The 18381-nt window shown below is 35.7% G+C and overlaps 1 protein-coding gene across 4 annotated transcripts in view; it reads right to left on the reverse strand.

Moving 5' to 3' along the window:
• The window catches only part of LOC117435222 (RNA-binding Raly-like protein), a 172045-nt gene that overhangs the window by 10839 nt on the left and 142825 nt on the right, over window positions 1-18381 (reverse strand). For 3 of the 4 annotated variants that reach the window (XM_059020315.1, XM_059020299.1, XM_034058225.3), the window contains 4 exons: window positions 13531-13606; window positions 10948-10995; window positions 5704-5864; window positions 1711-1824 (listed from right to left, as the gene is read on the reverse strand). In XM_059020315.1, coding sequence (XP_058876298.1) covers window positions 1711-1824; window positions 5704-5864; window positions 10948-10995; window positions 13531-13606 — 399 coding nt within the window. The remainder of the gene's footprint in view (window positions 1-1710; window positions 1825-5703; window positions 5865-10947; window positions 10996-13530; window positions 13607-18381) is intronic. The other variant, XM_059020309.1, reaches the window with a different exon arrangement.

Raw genomic sequence — 18381 nt, forward strand, 5'->3', positions numbered from 1 at the left:
AGCTCCCGTCCACGGTCGGCTGTGGAATAGCCTGGACTCGAACCGGCGACCTCCAGGCTATAGAGCGCGCATCCTGCACTCTAACGAATGCTTTTACTGGATGCACCACTTGAGCAAAACACTTTTGACCAGTCTTGAAAAAATAAAAGTCTATTCTCTCTTTTAATTGAGCAGTCAGTCAGTCATGGAGTGGATATCAGGTTTGTATTGTACAGCACCCCTATATGACATTCTCTCTCTTTTACTATAAGTAGTGGTGTTAACCATTTTGGAACTTTGATTTACAGCAACACTAGGTGTGGGGATTGTATTGCTCATTTTTCCTTACTTACGAGATACCCTGGTATCTCTGAATAGATAATCATCTCCTTTTTAAAAATATGCTGAATATTTTAATGAGCAAGACATCTCACAAGGAGAATGGTATCCCAAAATGTTATTTATCTAGAAAAGCAGTACAACTGGTGATGGGAAGTTTGTTGCCAGATAACTTCACTCAGACTAAATATCTTGGTAGCCCTAAATAGATCAATGTCTCCTCTTTAAAAATATGCTAAGGATTTTAATGAGCAATCTGTCTCAGAAGTTCAGCTGTACCCTAAAAACTAATTTAATAACAATGCTGAATGACTGGGTGGAGCATTTGTCTCTATTTTACCCAAAAGTAATTTTCTTGAGTGGCGACAGCCAAGCCTGGTACAATATTCAATGTAGTGTCCTTGGCAGTCCTGAGCCAGAAACCTATTTTCGAAGGTAAAATGAAGAGAAAATGTCATACCCATTAATTCCACATTGGTAGAAATTGATCATATTTGAGGTACAACAGCACTTGTGGGAGAGACTGTTCTAACATCTCTTTTCTATTCAGAGATACCAAGATATTTAGTGAGAAAATAGTCTGAGTGAAGTTATCCAGAAACAAACTCCCCAGCCCCAGTTGTACTGCTTTCCTAGAAAAACATTTTGGGGTACCATTCTACTTTTTAGAGGTCTTGCTCATTGAAATATGTAGCATATTTTTTAAAGAGGAGACAATTATCTATTGAGGGATACCAGTGTATTTAATAAGTAACGGGTCTGAGTGAAAATTGGCACAATCCCCACCCATCGTCTTGCTGTAAATCATCTCTTTCCAAACCTTTCAACATTGCTGTATATATATACAGAGAGAGAGAGAGAGAGAGAGAGAGAATTTCATATAGGGTTATGTATGACACACGCCTGATATCCGCTCAGCTGAATCATACATAGCACTGTACTATATTTTTTATAATAGTAAAAATAAAAATAATTAAACTGTAATTTTAATGTAACTTCATTTCTATCTGATACAAGGCATTTTATGACAAAACAGTATGTTTAATACTGTGTCATAACGGAGCACAAAACCTGCACTGCATAGATATAAGTAACATCCGAGGTCACAGAAGTGATTAGAATGCCTATAGTCAATATGGTAAAAGAGAGACATCTGAACATACAGTTTTTCTGCTAAACACTATGTAGTGAAATACAATTACTTTTTTATGAGTAATGTCTTGAAGTCTCTATATACCCTCCACATTAGTCTGGATTAACATACTCACATGAGGATGTTATATGATCAAGCATTCCTGTTGCCTATCTTGTATCTGTCAAAATGACAGATAACTGCATCGTTTTAATTTACTTCCTGATGGGTTGTCTCCGATTAAATATCATTTTACCCACCAGTTTCTGCTCTCTGCTGCTTCTCAATCTTATCCAGTCTGCCCAGCAGGGAATCAATTTTTGTTTTAATTTGCATCAGTTCCTTTTTGATTGTCTGCAGCTCATCTGATTTTACTGTTGAGACAAAGAAAAAGAAAACAATTGCAAAAACAACAACACATCCCTTTCGGTTTTTCTCCTTTGAGAACCCAATTTCTACTATTTGAAATTCATACAATTGTGTGAAGCAGCAGGGTTCTTCTTAACAAAAGCACCCAGCAGCGTTTCAGATTTTTAAAGAAATCATGCAGCTGTATGCAGTGTGTTCAATCATTTACAGGAAGCAAACTAAACTGGCTGCCAGGTTCCTAAATGCAGTGTAACAGGTAGTACGTCAATAAGGCAAACGTTTGCTGTATTTATTTTTTAGTGTGAAAATAAAATGCAGCCTTAATTATAAGACATGTCACAGGTCCTGGGAGTCTGTCTGCAGCAGTATCTTAAAGTCCAGTCATGGCTCTGCCTCCCAAGCCTGTGGGGACACTGTAGGATTAGGGGCCATGCTTACACAGGGGCTTACACACTTACAGCAATGATGGTATTGCCACTGCTATTCCAAATGTTGGAATGTCAATATTCTTTAGTTTCTGAACAACTCTAGTTTGCATACGCAGCTTTCTGGTTTCCAATTGGGCCCTCTCAGCATTATGAAGTAGAACTGAAACTATATTGAAAAAAAACGGGACTGGGTGCTGTACCGAAATACAATGCAAAATAAATACAAGGAGGTACAGGCAGCAAGGCAGAGTGCTAGACCAGAGCTTATACCAATCACGTCCTACAGGAGTCACGGTCCAGCCACTAATGGCACCTGGTGCTAAACCCACCTCACATGTGCTCAGCATCCCATTTGGTAAAGGACAGGTTATATTTTTGAGAATGTTTTGAACCAGTTAACAAGACAAAAATTACACTGATGTGAAATTTAATTTTCATTCAGTTATGCGATGCCTTTTCTGTGTGTTTTTATTTTCAATATCTTGTACTTTCCATCTCTCGTTCAGTTTCACATTACATTTAATCAGTGGTTTTGTTTTTAGGATGGCTTCTGAAATTATGTTTCTATGGTTACTGGGAGACACCCCACTGTTCTGATCCAAGTACCTCCATTCCTATTTTGTTCTGGGTGTTAGAAAAAAAAAAAAAAAAAAAGATAAGACATGAAATTGCCAGGGACTAAAACAAAGGAATGCTTGATGCGACTGACATGAAAATTACAGCAATGTATGCTGTAAACGGTTGCATTTTTAAAAGAAGATATTTAGAAATACATTTTGGGTGGGAGTGGGAGTGGGGGTGGGGGTAGGGGTGTGACCTGTGTTTTGACAAACCTCTAGTGAAGGGGAATGCCCAGCCTCAAAGGTTCAATCTTTTGTTTGAATCTTTATTTTGACTCTCATGCCCTGTTTATTTGCTGTGTGTGTTTAATAAACGTGCGCCTTAAACTGCAGCTTCTGTCTCCGAGTCTCTCCTACCGTAATGAGGACTATATATTCAGACACTCACGCTTTCATCCTTTTCTATAGATATGATATGAAAATATAATTTATGTAGGAGGATCACAGCCTACTAAATAAACTGAAAATAGGATTTTTCCACTTGTATCGAAGCAACATCATCCTGTCCTGAGAATATATACGTTGCTAAGGCACATACAAGCATAGCAACTCCAGTGCCATTAATAGCTTTTTGGCCTGAAAAACAGACTAGGAAAAACAAGCTACAGCAAAATACAGAGACCGAAAAACTGTATTAGAAGTGTAATGTATTAGGTTCTTTAAAGCACGATACATTACAATAAAGGTCAATTATGCTTTTTATGTTGTGCTAAACATCAATTCATTGAATACAATGCAACTCAAAATGGTACCATAGTTATTTTTGACGGGTAACAATCCATTATAATTGAACAGCACAACTAATACAAAGATTCATAAGGAAGCTTTTCAGTTCATCTCAATATGCAATGGATTATCAAAATACTCATTATTATTTATTTGTTATATGTTCTTTTGCTAATTAACATGCTGCTACTCTATAGGAGATATTTAAATGCTGGTTTGCATTTGATGTCTATGTCTGCTCAGATACATCTGGATAATGACATTCCAATTGGATAGTTCTGGCACTACTTTCCCAAACGTTTGGTCCTGTATGGAATCACTATAGTTTGTCACCTTGATTCAGAATCTTTTGTGCACAGATTCAGAATTAAAGTTGAAGAAATAAACTAGAAAGACTAGAAACAACTGGCACTTCCTATGTCACGTTGAAAAGTAAGAAATAAATCATTTTTTTAAATGAACATAATGCTTGTTTGCTACAGCTTGGAATGGAAGTGAATGACGGGTAAGATTTATAAGATCATTTCACAAACATTTTTTTTTTAGAAACTCTTCAGTTTTGTATAGGAGCAAAAACTTTACAAATTCGAGGCCAAAACAAGAAAAGGATGTCAAGCATGAAAATGCTTCACCTCAGCACTTTCACACCTTTATTTTCTCCTTATATTCAGTATATAAATACAGGATTTACTATTACAACTGTCTTCTGGCTCGAGGCAAAATGCATATGCTTTTATAATATTAATAAAAAAAACAAAAAGTTTGATATGCCTGTTCAGTAATGTCCTTTTTTATACTAGACTGTTTATGTAAAAATAATAATAATAATAATAATAATAATAATAATAATAATAATAATAATAATAATAATAATAATAATAATTTCAATTTCTAGATAGTGCTCATTTTTAATCATGCTGCAGTTCTAAGTATTGCTTTTATAGATACACCTGCCCCAGGGTGAAGTTTTGATTTTATGAGTGCAGAAGCCAGCATCTATGTTACAATACTTCACACATGATGTGTCTCAGAACCCAAAATGCAACCTGAATATTTGAGTCAAATGAAAAACGCAGTCATTCTTCTGCATTGGTAGTAAATGAAAAGTATTGCTGTGCCACTGCATTTAAGAAATGTCTTGTTTATTAAAATGTTTTACCTACTTTAGAAGAGGGGATGATCATCTATTCAGGTATACCAAGATCTTTCTATACATTGTTCAGTTTTACTAGGAGACTGATCAGTCAAGACCCACACATGTTAGTCAGTATGTTTGAATAGACAGCCCTATAGTTCTGCAAATCAAGCTGTAACATAAATGCAAAACCAGATACTGCCATGCAATTTGTCAACCTTAATGTACTGTATTGCTGTTTGTGATGAACTTTAACAAACATGGAATATAAAACACAAATGAATCCATTGGCTTGTTTTGCACTTTCGCTGTCTAATTTTCCACTACTTGAGATGCAAATCTTTGTAAGCTGACAAGAAAATTATACGCAGTGTGGTTTTGAGATAGGAGTCATTTTGTAGAGACTGTTTTAATCTTTTTCAATTGAACTTTCTAAATACATTAGAGAACAGTGATGCAAGCATTGTAAATGTCTCATTTAAACAGGTCTGTTATTATTTTAAATCAATAATCTATCACATTTGAAACACAAAGAATAAAACAGGTCTGCTCTGTATTGATTAGATGAAAAACTGTTTTGGCATTGGATTCTCATCTTAACAGTGATTAACAATAACCATAAAGCTGACAATACCATTAATTTAAGTCTTATTGATTCCAATGTCAGTCAGCCCTTAATGCCAATATTCCAGTATACGGGACCCATTCTTAAACTGTTAATCAGTTAAAACACACAAGAAGCATGGAGAACGCCTTGGTTTTCCATGACAAGAACAACTCACTTCATGTTTGAGTAATGATGAATACTGGTATATAAAAGCCCCTTTGCAATGCAACTCAAATTAATCAAATCTACACTAAAGTAAGTCAATTAGATGCCAGAGATATAATGTTCTCGTGAAATCCCTGGAAACTTTTTTAAAGGAATGATGTGAATGAAGATATCACATTGGCATTCCCGTTTGTAAAACCTACATTTGGGTCCTGAAGACGAGGAGCCTGTCATTGATCTTGATGCCCCTTTTATAGGAAAGCTGCTTTTGCCTCTGCGTGTGGAGGGCACTGTCACCCGGGCCCGCTTCAAGGGGATCACTGCACGAGGAGGTGCGGGCACACGGCCATGGTAATCAAATAGCCTGAAGGAAAAAAAAAAAATGTAAAGATTTTTTTTGTTGTTGTTTTTTTTATTCTTTTAAACCCTTGTTGTGTTACAAAAAAATTAGTGGCATTAATTATAATTAGAAAAAAAATACTATAACCACATTTAGCAGGTCGTGGCCAGGTATGAACCAGCAACCATGCACTGTCCAAGCAAGAGATTTTAGCTAACAAAATGATTTAATAATGATTTAACAAACATGTGTTTTCATTTTAAAACATGACCTCTACTAGTACTAAACTATGTTAGGAAATATGTGTCTGCAATAAAAATATGTGTCCTTGGTCATTTCACGGGAGAAATTTCTCCCCAACCTTTCAATGCCTTTCCTGTCATTTACCAGACAGCTGCTGGCCCTATTGACTGACATGCTTTGCAGCCAATAACAAGCTTTCACCCAGGTGCCACTGCCGAGGTGAAATAACGTATAGGAAATTAAACAATACCAGTCTTCTTCTTAGTGAGGCAGGGAAACTGAAAACGGTCTTTAACCAAATGTAATATCATATATCACGTTTGAAAATGAAAATACAGTATTTCTGCCACTGAACATTTGAGACCAATGTAGCAAAACGAAAGGCACAAGAGTTAAAGTTTATGTAATTATTTTGTTAGCTTCAACCACTTTAACCCATAAATAATTACCCATACTTTGCCTCATTTGCATGAGGCGGATCTATGGTTGACAATGGATACGTAAAACATTAAAGTACCTGTATGGAAGCTTTTGGGACAGAAATACATAGCTCAAAATTGGTAGAACAGTAGTAAAAAAAAAAGAAGTCTAGCTACTTTAAATCCACACAATATTAAATGTGATCAATTTTATGTATGTTTATCTTATTTACAGTGCCTTGCGAAAGTATTCGGCCCCCTTGAACTTTGCGACCTTTTGCCACATTTCAGGCTTCAAACATAAAGATGAAGAAAATTTTTTGTGAAGAATCAACAACAAGTGGGACACAATCATGAAGTGGAACGAAATTTATTGGATATTTCAAACTTTTTTAACAAATAAAAAACTCAGAAATTGGGCGTGCAAAATTATTCAGCCCCCTTAAGTTAATACTTTGTAGTGCCACCTTTTGCTGCGATTACAGCTGTAAGTCGCTTGGGGTATGTTTCTATCAGTTTTGCACATCGAGAGACTGAAATTTTTGCCCATTCCTCCTTGCAAAACAGCTCGAGCTCAGTGAGGTTGGATGGAGAGCATTTGTGAACAGCAGTTTTCAGTTCTTTCCACAGATTCTCGATTGGATTCAGGTCTGGACTTTGACTTGGCCATTCTAACACCTGGATATGTTTATTTGTGAACCATTCCATTGTAGATTTTGCTTTATGTTTTGGATCATTGTCTTGTTGGAAGACAAATCTCCGTCCCAGTCTCAGGTCTTTTGCAGACTCCATCAGGTTTTCTTCCAGAATGGTCATGTATTTGGCTCCATCCATCTTCCCATCAATTTTAACCATCTTCCCTGTCCCTGCTGAAGAAAAGCAGGCCCAAACCATGATGCTGCCACCACCATGTTTGACAGTGGGGATGGTGTGTTCAGGGTGATGAGCTGTGTTGCTTTTACGCCAAACATAACGTTTTGCATTGTTGCCAAAAAGTTCGATTTTGGTTTCATCTGACCAGAGCACCTTCTTCCACATGTTTGGTGTGTCTCCCAGGTGGCTTGTGGCAAACTGTAAACGACACTTTTTATGGATATCTTTAAGAAATGGCTTTCTTCTTGCCACTCTTCCATAAAGGCCAGATTTGTGCAGTATACGACTGATTGTTGTCCTATGGAGAGAGTCTCCCACCTCAGCTGTAGATCTCTGCAGTTCATCCAGAGTGATCATGGGCCTCTTGGCTGCATCTCTGATCAGTCTTCTCCTTGTATGAGCTGAAAGTTTAGAGGGACGGCGAGGTCTTGGTAGATTTGCAGTGGTCTGATACTCCTTCCATTTCAATATTATCACTTGCACAGTGCTCCTTGGGATGTTTAAAGCTTGGGAAATCTTTTTGTATCCAAATCAGGCTTTAAACTTCTCCACAACAGTATCTCGGACCTGCCTGGTGTGTTCCTTGTTCTTCATGATGCTCTCTGCGCTTTAAACAGACCTCTGAGACTATCACAGTGCAGGTGCATTTATACGGAGACTTGATTACACACAGGTGGATTCTATTTATCATCATTAGTCATTTAGGACAACATTGGATCATTCAGAGATCCTCACTGAACTTCTGGAGAGAGTTTGCTGCACTGAAAGTAAAGGGGCTGAATAATTTTGCACGCCCAATTTTTCAGTTTTTTATTTGTTAAAAAAGTTTGAAATATCCAATAAATTTCGTTCCACTTCATGATTGTGTCCCACTTGTTGTTGATTCTTCACAAAAAATTACAGTTTCATATCTTTATGTTTGAAGCCTGAAATGTGGCAAAAGGTCGCAAAGTTCAAGGGGGCCGAATACTTTCGCAAGGCACTGTATTTCATTAATTGAGTTTCATGTCACAGGTTTATACATCTTATGTATCTCGTTCATTTATACAGAAAGATGAATACTGCGACAAATGATTGACTTGCAAGAGAAGACATGGGTATTGTGTAGTATTCCTCACTGTTATTCAGTATTCAGATATATACAACTGGCTGAACTCAACAAATGTTGTCATCAGTATTTTCCGAATGTCATATGAGATAGATGTAGGCCGTGAATTTTAGTGTCGTATATTACAAAATCATCCCTTTTTCATTTACTCAGAATCATACAAACGAAAAGCAAAGCAGGCAACATCATACATTTTGATAAATGTAATTTCAGAAGCAGAAAGCAAAAGGCAGATGCATTCTACCTGACAGCTACAGCTTATCATGTTTGCAAATCATTCTAGAAGTTAGACAGCTATTATACAGAAATGTTGACAGGTATAATATGTTCTCAATTTGCTTCCAGACAATCAGTCAGAGCTGTTGACAGGAGCTGAATGGAATGAAACGTTTGGCAATTTATTCAAAAAAATAGTCCAGGCAATTGTGGATGAGTGACCTCTACAGTCATCATTATAACCATCCAGCCTGCCAGGATCACAGACACAAACAACTTCAGGTGGATCTGACCCTTGAAAAGGATGCCACTGAATCTGTAGACGGGAGTCCAGGGATACCTGGGTCGTGTTTTTAGTCACAGTGTGTTCTGGGAGCTGAATTTATAACTCTTTCAAAAGTGTCAGGATTCAGTGCTATAGACTAGAGACACCAATTTTCACTGATATTACTCAGGGTTGACCACCTTGAATTATACAACCAATGTTGAGGGATGCAGAAATTTAAAAAGATTTTCATTTTTGATACTGCAGAGTGGAATACATTTTTTGCCGGATCTCATTTTAGAATTTTTCTTGCACTCATTCTAATTCAATGACAGACTGTCCTTGAAAATCGAATAGTTCCAAATCACACCTCCATCTAAGGAAAGTATGCAACTTTTTAATATACGTTTAAACATAACATTGTCCTGGACTGAAGTAAGTGCTGGACAGGTAAGTACCACAGGAATGGTTGGAACGATTATGTGTTGCTTGAAAAAAAAAAAAAAAAAACCTTATGCATGAATCTTCAATTTTATCTACAACATAAGCAACTTTTAATTATTAGCAATTACTTGTTTAATTATTAGCAATTACTAGCAATTATTATAAGCAATTATTTCTACATACATAACATTTAGGTGTTTTAGATTAATCTTTTACACAGAGCACCTATTTCATTGTTTTTTATTACAAGTATTACTTGTATTGTAACACTTGAAATGTATTTGCTTACGATTGTAAGTCGCCCTGGATAAGGGCGTCTGCTAAGAAATAAATAATAATAATAATAAAAATAATAATACAAGTGTATATTTGATCTCCAATAACCATAGTATTACTGATAATAGCACTATTCAAGTTCTATTGGTTCTTTTAACAGGCAACCTTCTCCCTGCTGTTGCCAAGGACTCATTATAATATACAGAAAGTAGTCTCAGAAAGATGGTAAAGGCTTACAATACAAAATCCTTTTTTTTTTTTTTTTTTACTACTATCTAAATATGTAACAGAGGCCCTTCACAAATAATATGATTTGTTATTTTTTTTAAAACAGCTAATACTTTTTGTCATTTCATTTGATATGTGCTTGTTATAAGCTTAATATCTCAGACGTGATGCTTCCCCAGCCACAGTGGAAAGCTAGGTTATGAAGGGCAGGATTTATAAATATAGATTTTTCATCACTTTCCCTTCTGGCAACCGAGACACGATGTGAAACTAAACAAAGCAAGTGAAGTATTTAATAAGAAACTAGTTTACAGCCTGCACCATAAGGATTGAACACCGAAAAAGCGCCTCACAAACACACACACACACACACACACACACACACACACACACACAAACACCCCCCCCCCCACAAACCATTGTACATGAGGCTGTTTCTGCGATACTAGAACATCTCGTCACTCAAATTAGCTTTCCAGCACTTGAGGTGAAATGATGAAAAGTATTTTTTTTAAAGCAGGTGAAACGGATATAAGGCGGTTTCCATTGCCATCTTTTTTGTATCCTGTCTGCTTGTGTTGTTTACAGTAATGTAAGCTCTATTAGTATTGGCTGTAGCCTTCTAAAAGTTTATCATGGGAGGTGTCTGACTACTATCGAATCAGTATGTGACTTGTAATGCAATACAAAAATGAAGCAGAGTAAATGTTTCACAATTGACCGCTGCTCAATGTTAGTTTATAGTTTATCAATTTTAGAACAGTGTTACCAATAAACTGAAGCCTTTAAACCATTTATTTCTACATGCAAATCGACATAAAAACCAGTGAAAACAACAAAAATAAACCATGCCATAAACATTGTGGTACAATCAGTTCAGTAAATATAGCAATTGTAACATACAGTAATTCAGTTTGAGTGATCATTCTTTCAACTGTTTAAAAAAAAAAAAAATGTGTGTATATACACACACACACACGCACACAAAAGCAGTATGTCATGTATCATCCAATTTAGATAAAAGAAAATACATACCGATTGTAGAAATCATCTCTGTAGTAGTCATAATCAAATTCATAACCACTGTAGAAACAAGAAAAAAAAAAATTGTTATTTTTTTGTTATTTCATTTGTTATTTTTATAACTATGACTGTATTCTATATCAAATCACCTTTGCTTTACTTTTTCTTTTTAACCCTTTAGAGAGGAGGTTCCTGGAATACCTGCCGGAGCCCATATCACTTTATGTGTCTTTTGGTGATTAATAGGTGAGAAAATAGGCACCGCACTGCTGTCATAGAAACGGGCAGCTATTCTAGACACCACAGAAGGGATAGCGTGTCATTACATGCAAGTCATGTATTCACATAACACAGTCAACATTTTAAGAACTACATGAAAATGACACAGGTGGGTAATTTTCTTCCAAAGTGACCTATGCCTATGTTACCCTCCAGGCTAACCGGTGCCTGACCCATAATACACACTGAACACAATTTCAGAGCTGTTTAGAAAGTCAAAGCCCCAATTCCAGAGGACATTATAATATTGTGCAGAAACAGTAGTCTAAAAAAGATGGCAACAATTTCAACAATTATATATATCAGATACAGTACATCCTAATTATTCTCTTATTTTTAAAATACCGCTATTTAGTAATTTTAGATTTTGTCTTTCATTTTGAAAGACTTTTATTTTCCTCTTCTGTCCCTGAGCAGTATATAACGCTGCTGGCATCTTGAGATGTTTATTTCTGTTATGTAAAATAATCTGATTTTAAAATGACAGTTCCTAATGGAGATAATGCTTTTCCCTCATAACATTGTTATCACGTTTTTGGAAAACATACTTTCATTTTGGTGGACTGAAATAATCATAAAAAACATAGTTGCAATAAGCCTTTAAAAAATGTTAAGTGGAAAGCCCAATCTTAGCAAGCAGAGCCTTTAACATTCACTGGTGATGGATGATCCTTTTAACAGGTAATACAACTGGTGGAAATAATCTGCAGATTAAATGGATTTGTCATAAATTCCGATCATTGTGCTGCAACGCACCTTGCAGTAAAAAGCTTGTTATAAACTTATTCATGCAGCTACTGACGTTCATTTTGAGACAAGTTGATCATATACAATTGCATTAAACATTTCTAACTGGAATTCAGACATTTTTCAAACAAATTATAGTACAACATATTTGGAAAAATACCTCCCTCTCTAGAGCAATTGCCTAAAGGCCTTTGTATAGATTGTTGCTGATGAAAATTCTAGGTAGGTTGGTATAGCCTCATTTATCATAGACTGTCATGATAAAATGTACATTACAGTATTACATTTTCCCATAGAATTCAAAGTGAAACATCAGAAGGTCTCCAATGCAGAATCGCATCATTAACACATGCCTGTTGTTTCCCATACCAGTACCTCAGATTTCAAATCGTAGTTTTAGTTTGCATTTTATTATAAGAAAATCTATTTGAATTGATGTCTGTAACCAATCACTCATGCACACACAGTAAGTGTACTCTTCTGTGCTGTTTCACCCTTTTCTTAATGCTGTTCAGTTACTGTACATGCAGATGAGTCATAGATCTGGAACTGGAAGGTAAGTTCAGTAGTTTCATGGTCGGTTAGAATGGGCCTAAAGTATGAGCGTCCCACAGTGACACACTGTGTCCAAGTAATACATTCCTCTCAGGAAAAGCTCCAAATAATTAACATTTAAAGCTTTCTAAAAAGGTCACACCTTTTGTACATTATGTATGATTGTCTTTACATATTTCAGTGTCTTATTTATTGTGTTATATACTGTATTGCATAACAGTTTAATAAAGTATGTTTCTCTGAATCCATTTATAACATAGCAAAATCATTAATTACTAGACAGATAATCAGTACAGGAGTAATGATGTGTATAAAAATAAACAAGTGGGTGTATTTATATTGTGCAGTCTTAAACACACCCTTGCATACTGTGAACAGTGAACAAAGAAGAGAACTACTGAATGCACACCAACATTCAATTTCAATTTGATTTGAAGTTCCCAATTTGAATGTCGCCTCGTTGCTGCACCCCACTTACAGATGCAGAAGACTGGAGATCAATGTGCGATCAATGTGTTCAGCCAATTACTTCATTTCATCCACTGAACAAAACATCCAATGTTACCAAACTACAAGGACCCAGCCTGGGAGGTTTCCATTTGAAATGATTGGGCACTTGACCAGTAGTGAACTAGCTCCCTCCAAGCCTGTGCAAGCGGATTAGCCAATGCACTGGACCCTGTGCCCTGCCAAGACCTAGCAGCCGTTCCTTTACGAGGTGAGCCACTGGAGACCCCTGTGCACTTGAACATATTTGAAGCTATCCTTTAGATTAGCTGTGATAAGATCTTAAACATTCCTCAATTTGACTGGCAGAAAAAAATAATTTAACAGAAACCATCTCATTTGATTTGTGCTGCATGAAATTATCTTATCATCAGTGGACAATGACAGATTAAAGTATTTTCAGCAATCGCAAGTGCAACATTTTTGGCCACATTTGGCCAAGTTCAGCCAGATGCTTGGTCACATCTGAAACATTTTAAAGTTTGGTTATGTGTAACTACATCTCACCTATAAAGGGAAGAGAGAGGTCTCTTGGATCCAGCTTTTGGTCTGTAGGGTTTTGGTTCACCAGCCATATTGATATCTGTGGGAGAAACATACAAATACAGTGTAATGATTTACATTATAACGTAATAATATTCCTGTTTTCAAGAGATAATTATTAAGTTGAAACATTATTATTATTATTATTATTATTATTATTATTATTATTATTATTATTATTATTATTATTATTATTATTATTAACACTAAGAATACTGTGTAGTGGGAAACCCAGCGAGTAGGGTAGCCTGATTTACTACCAAGATTTTAAAAACTGTACTTAACATTTTGATATATTTTATATAATTAACCTAAAGACTTTAAGTGCTGATATTTTAGCTCCGTTCGTAGGCTGTAAGGATCAGATTTGCTGAAGCTACGTTTCTGTAGGAAAACTTACAGTACAAAATGTTTAGCAAATAAAACAAGGATAGTACACAGAGCTTTCTTATGGAATGTTGTTTTTTTATTATTATTTGTGTAATGCTATGTCTGTTTTTTTTTGTGCTTTTTTATTTAAAAAAATATGTCCAATTGAGGCAGGCTGCTTGCAGTGCTTTAACACATCCTAAAAAGTTTGTGGAAACCCAGTTTAAGAAAGCTGTATGATATCAGTCGTTGCACAAGGCCACATTTAAGTCAGACAGAAAAATTTAAATATACCCTCCTGTATTTTGATATTAATTAGGTTATTTGCATTTGGAAGGGGAATTTCTCTTTCTTTCTCTAAAAGAAAACTACATGGAAACCTACGCTACCCAAAAGTAGGGGAGACCAGGTCTGGTTGTCACACTTTTTACTCTTTATTATTTTCCTCAATCTGGTGGCATTCTCCAAGGTTCTGTTCCTCGTTATATTGAAAAATAACTCTTCATGTACAAATTGACGTTTTTTATTTCAGCGTAACTGTATTCCAAATATGATATTTAGACGGTTGAAAATGCGCCGGTCATCTGTGACAAGCTGCCCCATGCTGGGGTTGGGTGTCACAAAGTATGTTCTTGGTCTTACAGTAAACAATAATGCAACATTTTTTGTTTTTTTAAATAACATAAAGTTTCTACTGTGTACAATGACAGAAAGTTGTATTTTTACTTTTTATGTGAACATAAAAAATATAGACCTATATATATTTGAAATGTTGACCCATGCTACAAAATAATACCACAACCTCCACAAAACCGGAGGACAAACAGTAAATAACTTAAATAAGCATCATATGGTGACATATCTAACATGTTGGTGTGAAAAAACTAGAAAAAATATAACACTTCTTCCTATAGGATTTACATGTGACAACCAACCCCAAAAACTATGTGACAACCTGCCCCAACCCGACTTTACATGATAATTTAATTCTCTCAGTACTACTAGGAGAACCTACTGGTTTTGTTTTTACACCAAAAGATAGCCAGTATCTGGTTCTATTAACATGGCCATCAGTTCAAACAAACTCCAATACTACTAAGAGTTATAAAATAAATAACAACATATACATTTTTTACTTTGGGTGTGAAAAAAAATGAAATATGTGCTAACCTTTATGTTAGATGGAATTGACCTCAAATTACGAGATGGTTGAGTTCCAGACAATAGAACACACATTTCAGTGTTAGTATCACCTGCCTGCACCATCTAGTGTCATAGTTATGAGCACTGTGACAACCAACTTGTGTGACAACCAGTCCCGGTCTCCCCTACTACCAAAATAGACTGAGAAAAAGGTGAGACTTTTTCTTTTTCCATGGAAGTAGTTTGGTAATATGCAATCTTGTAGAGGCTTGTTCAGGGATTATAAACTCAAGAAGTAAAGCAGCAGCTGCCGTTGTTAAGACTGATTTACTGCACTCTCGAGTTGTGTAAAAAATGAGTAGAGGTTACAGAGAGGACGCCACTTTCTTAAACTGATTGATAGCTGCTTCTTCACTTGTAACTTGAAATCAAAGAAGATTGATTGCATCTGCTCCTGCTTTGCTTTTTACATCCTCTCTGCTAATCTTTGAACAGTTTTCAAGGTCAATCTCTGTCCTCTGTGACTATAGCCAGCTTACAGGCAAATATTTACTGTACATAGAGTTCTATAATTCGATTATCTGTTCCATATCTATGTGGTCGCAGGACTGCATTTATGTGCACAATAAGTAGCAAGCCTAACGTGCACCATAAATCTAAATTTACTGTCCCATTTACTAACAGAGAACGCATTAATTTCGTGCACACTGTTTGGCTAATTTACATACCATCACCGTGATATCTTTTGTTCAGTGGCTTATTGTAAAAGGTGGAGGTGGCTTACATTGACCGAAAATGAGCGATCAACAGAAGCAGCCCTCCGCAGGGGACAGGCAGAGGCAACGCAAACTAAAAGAGTTAGAATTTCTAGTGGAGGAGGTTGTTTACATTATAGTACCCTGTTTGGGCCAGTGTTTTATTTAACCACTCTATTATTTGTACCAATGTAATAAACTATAGAATTAAATCTAAGAAATTATAACATTCATTCACATTTATTCACGCTTAATATAACCTGTTATTTACAGGTAATTTTCACTGATCTATATGAAAATGTTAATGTAATGCCTCCATGATGCCAGATAGATTTCAGCCCAGAAAAATAGGTTTAAATAGTGCTCCTATCAGTGGTTAAAGCCTGATTTCCAAACGAACTAATTATCGCTCACTTTAAGGAGCACACTACGACCGCCCTTTAGTAAATACAAATCACATATTCATTCTGATTACCATAGTGTGGCACAATAAAATCAGTGTGCACCATAATATGCCCACTATTGCACATGTTAATGAATAAAATTGCAATAGTAAATACGAAAATCATGAGCATGCATACTGATTGCATGATGCACCATAGTGTTTCGTGCCCTTGTCAGCCACAAGGAGATTTATGGGGAAAGGAGGCATTGATCCAGGATTATTGATAAGAACTATAGGTAAGGACTCACCTGTGAGGGAAGGAAAAAGAGTGGCCTGCTGTTTTGTTTTTTTATTTTGACTGTGGGGAGAGAGCTGTTCAGGGGTGAGTAATTCTCTCTATAAACTGTTACAATTAAAATAAACACAATTACATAAACTAACTAGTTACTAGAAGTTTAACATTTTGAAAGTTGGTCCAGATTTTAAATTGTCACAAGTGCAGTATAAAGACTACACATCTTCATACTGTCACTGAAAAAAAGCACTAACATCACAGCAGCAGCCAAACTGTTCGTGCAGATCAATCAAAAAAGCCTTAGCTTATGGTCGTTAAGATGTCTGTATCAAATTTCACTGTTGGAAAGTATTTTAACACAAACATATCAACTTAATTGGAATTAACAATAGCGACGACAGCATATTGGCACATCATCAAATCTCTTTTATACTAGAGGGAACCGAAAGGAAAGCATTTAACAAATAATTACATTCACATCCTCAGAGATATTTACATCCTCAGAGGTAAATCTTACTATGTTGTTGTGAAAACCCTTTTTAATGCAGTGCATGTTTAATTGATAGTATGGTTCTTATAATGTTTGACATATTAGCATAGCCCCCTCCTTAATTACCATACTATAAAATGACACACACTGGTGAGCCACTGGAGGTTTGTTGTAAATCCATGTGCAAATAAAGCATAGTACCTCTATTTGTATAACAAACATAGTTACTGAAACACTTACACTATTTTCTGTGTTGTTTTAATGATCTGAATACAAACAGCAGTAGAGCTAAATGCTGCCACACTTCAATCCCATTTGTTTTTTTCCCTAACAGTATTTAACATCACTGAGGACATTAAAAATACAGTGGTAATAGTAAGATCATTTAAATAGACCATTATATGTGGGTGGAGTGATAAACATGGGATTGATGCATCAATATTGCATGCAAGTGGTAATACTGATAAATACTTTTTGCAGTGGTCTGGAAACTGCCTGTGGGCAGCAATGACATTAGATAGGATGGTCCCATTAGAAAAAGGCATTGCCTGAGTGTGTGTTCAGTCATTCTGATAAATACAGATACATTCAAAATCTTGACAGAAAATCCAGATTTTAAACTGAAACAGGAGACATTGATAACTGATAAAAAGTTACATTTTCTTTACCATTCAGGGCAGATCCAGTGATGTATTTTCAGGTGAGGTTCAGGTAACCTTCCTGTCCTGTATAATTTGTCCCTAGCTCATTATTTAAGTTCTTTTCAGCCACCAATTAATTCACTAAGAGGCTAGTTTTGGTGTTAAAAACATTTTTTTTTTAAATGAAAGTATAAGTACTGTAAAATCATGAGTTTGTTTCCATGCAACACTCTGCCCTAGTCCATGTCGTACATATTATTGATGGACTAGAGGCAGAGTGCTGCAGGGGGGCAGGTTAATAGTTACACTCTGGTGTATCAGATGTACTTGGAGGATACACTTGAGACATGTACTTAAAAACAAAATGTAATTATTTTGAAAATAACTTTGCTAAATACATGTTGCTAATACATACAGATTTTATTTTGAAGGACATCCAGAAAATCGATTGGCTGCATGGATCAAATGGATAATGTTTTATTTTATTTAAATAAGTAACAATGCACAATCAATACGTGCAAACAACTACTAATTCTAAATTCATACCTTATTTATTTCAAATGAACTGAGCATCCAGTAACATTACACTCAACACTTACATCATTGCTTAATAATGTAATGGTAATGTCTCCACTCTTGTTAAATTGGTGCCAGGTAATAACAGAACATACATAAAGTGTTAATGGTGCAAAAAAGCAACTATTTCTATTGTGAGAGATAGTAATACTTTGCATATG

Source organism: Acipenser ruthenus, chromosome 3 (genome assembly GCF_902713425.1).
Source record: "Acipenser ruthenus chromosome 3, fAciRut3.2 maternal haplotype, whole genome shotgun sequence".
In the NCBI taxonomy this organism is placed as follows: Eukaryota; Metazoa; Chordata; class Actinopteri; order Acipenseriformes; family Acipenseridae; genus Acipenser; species Acipenser ruthenus.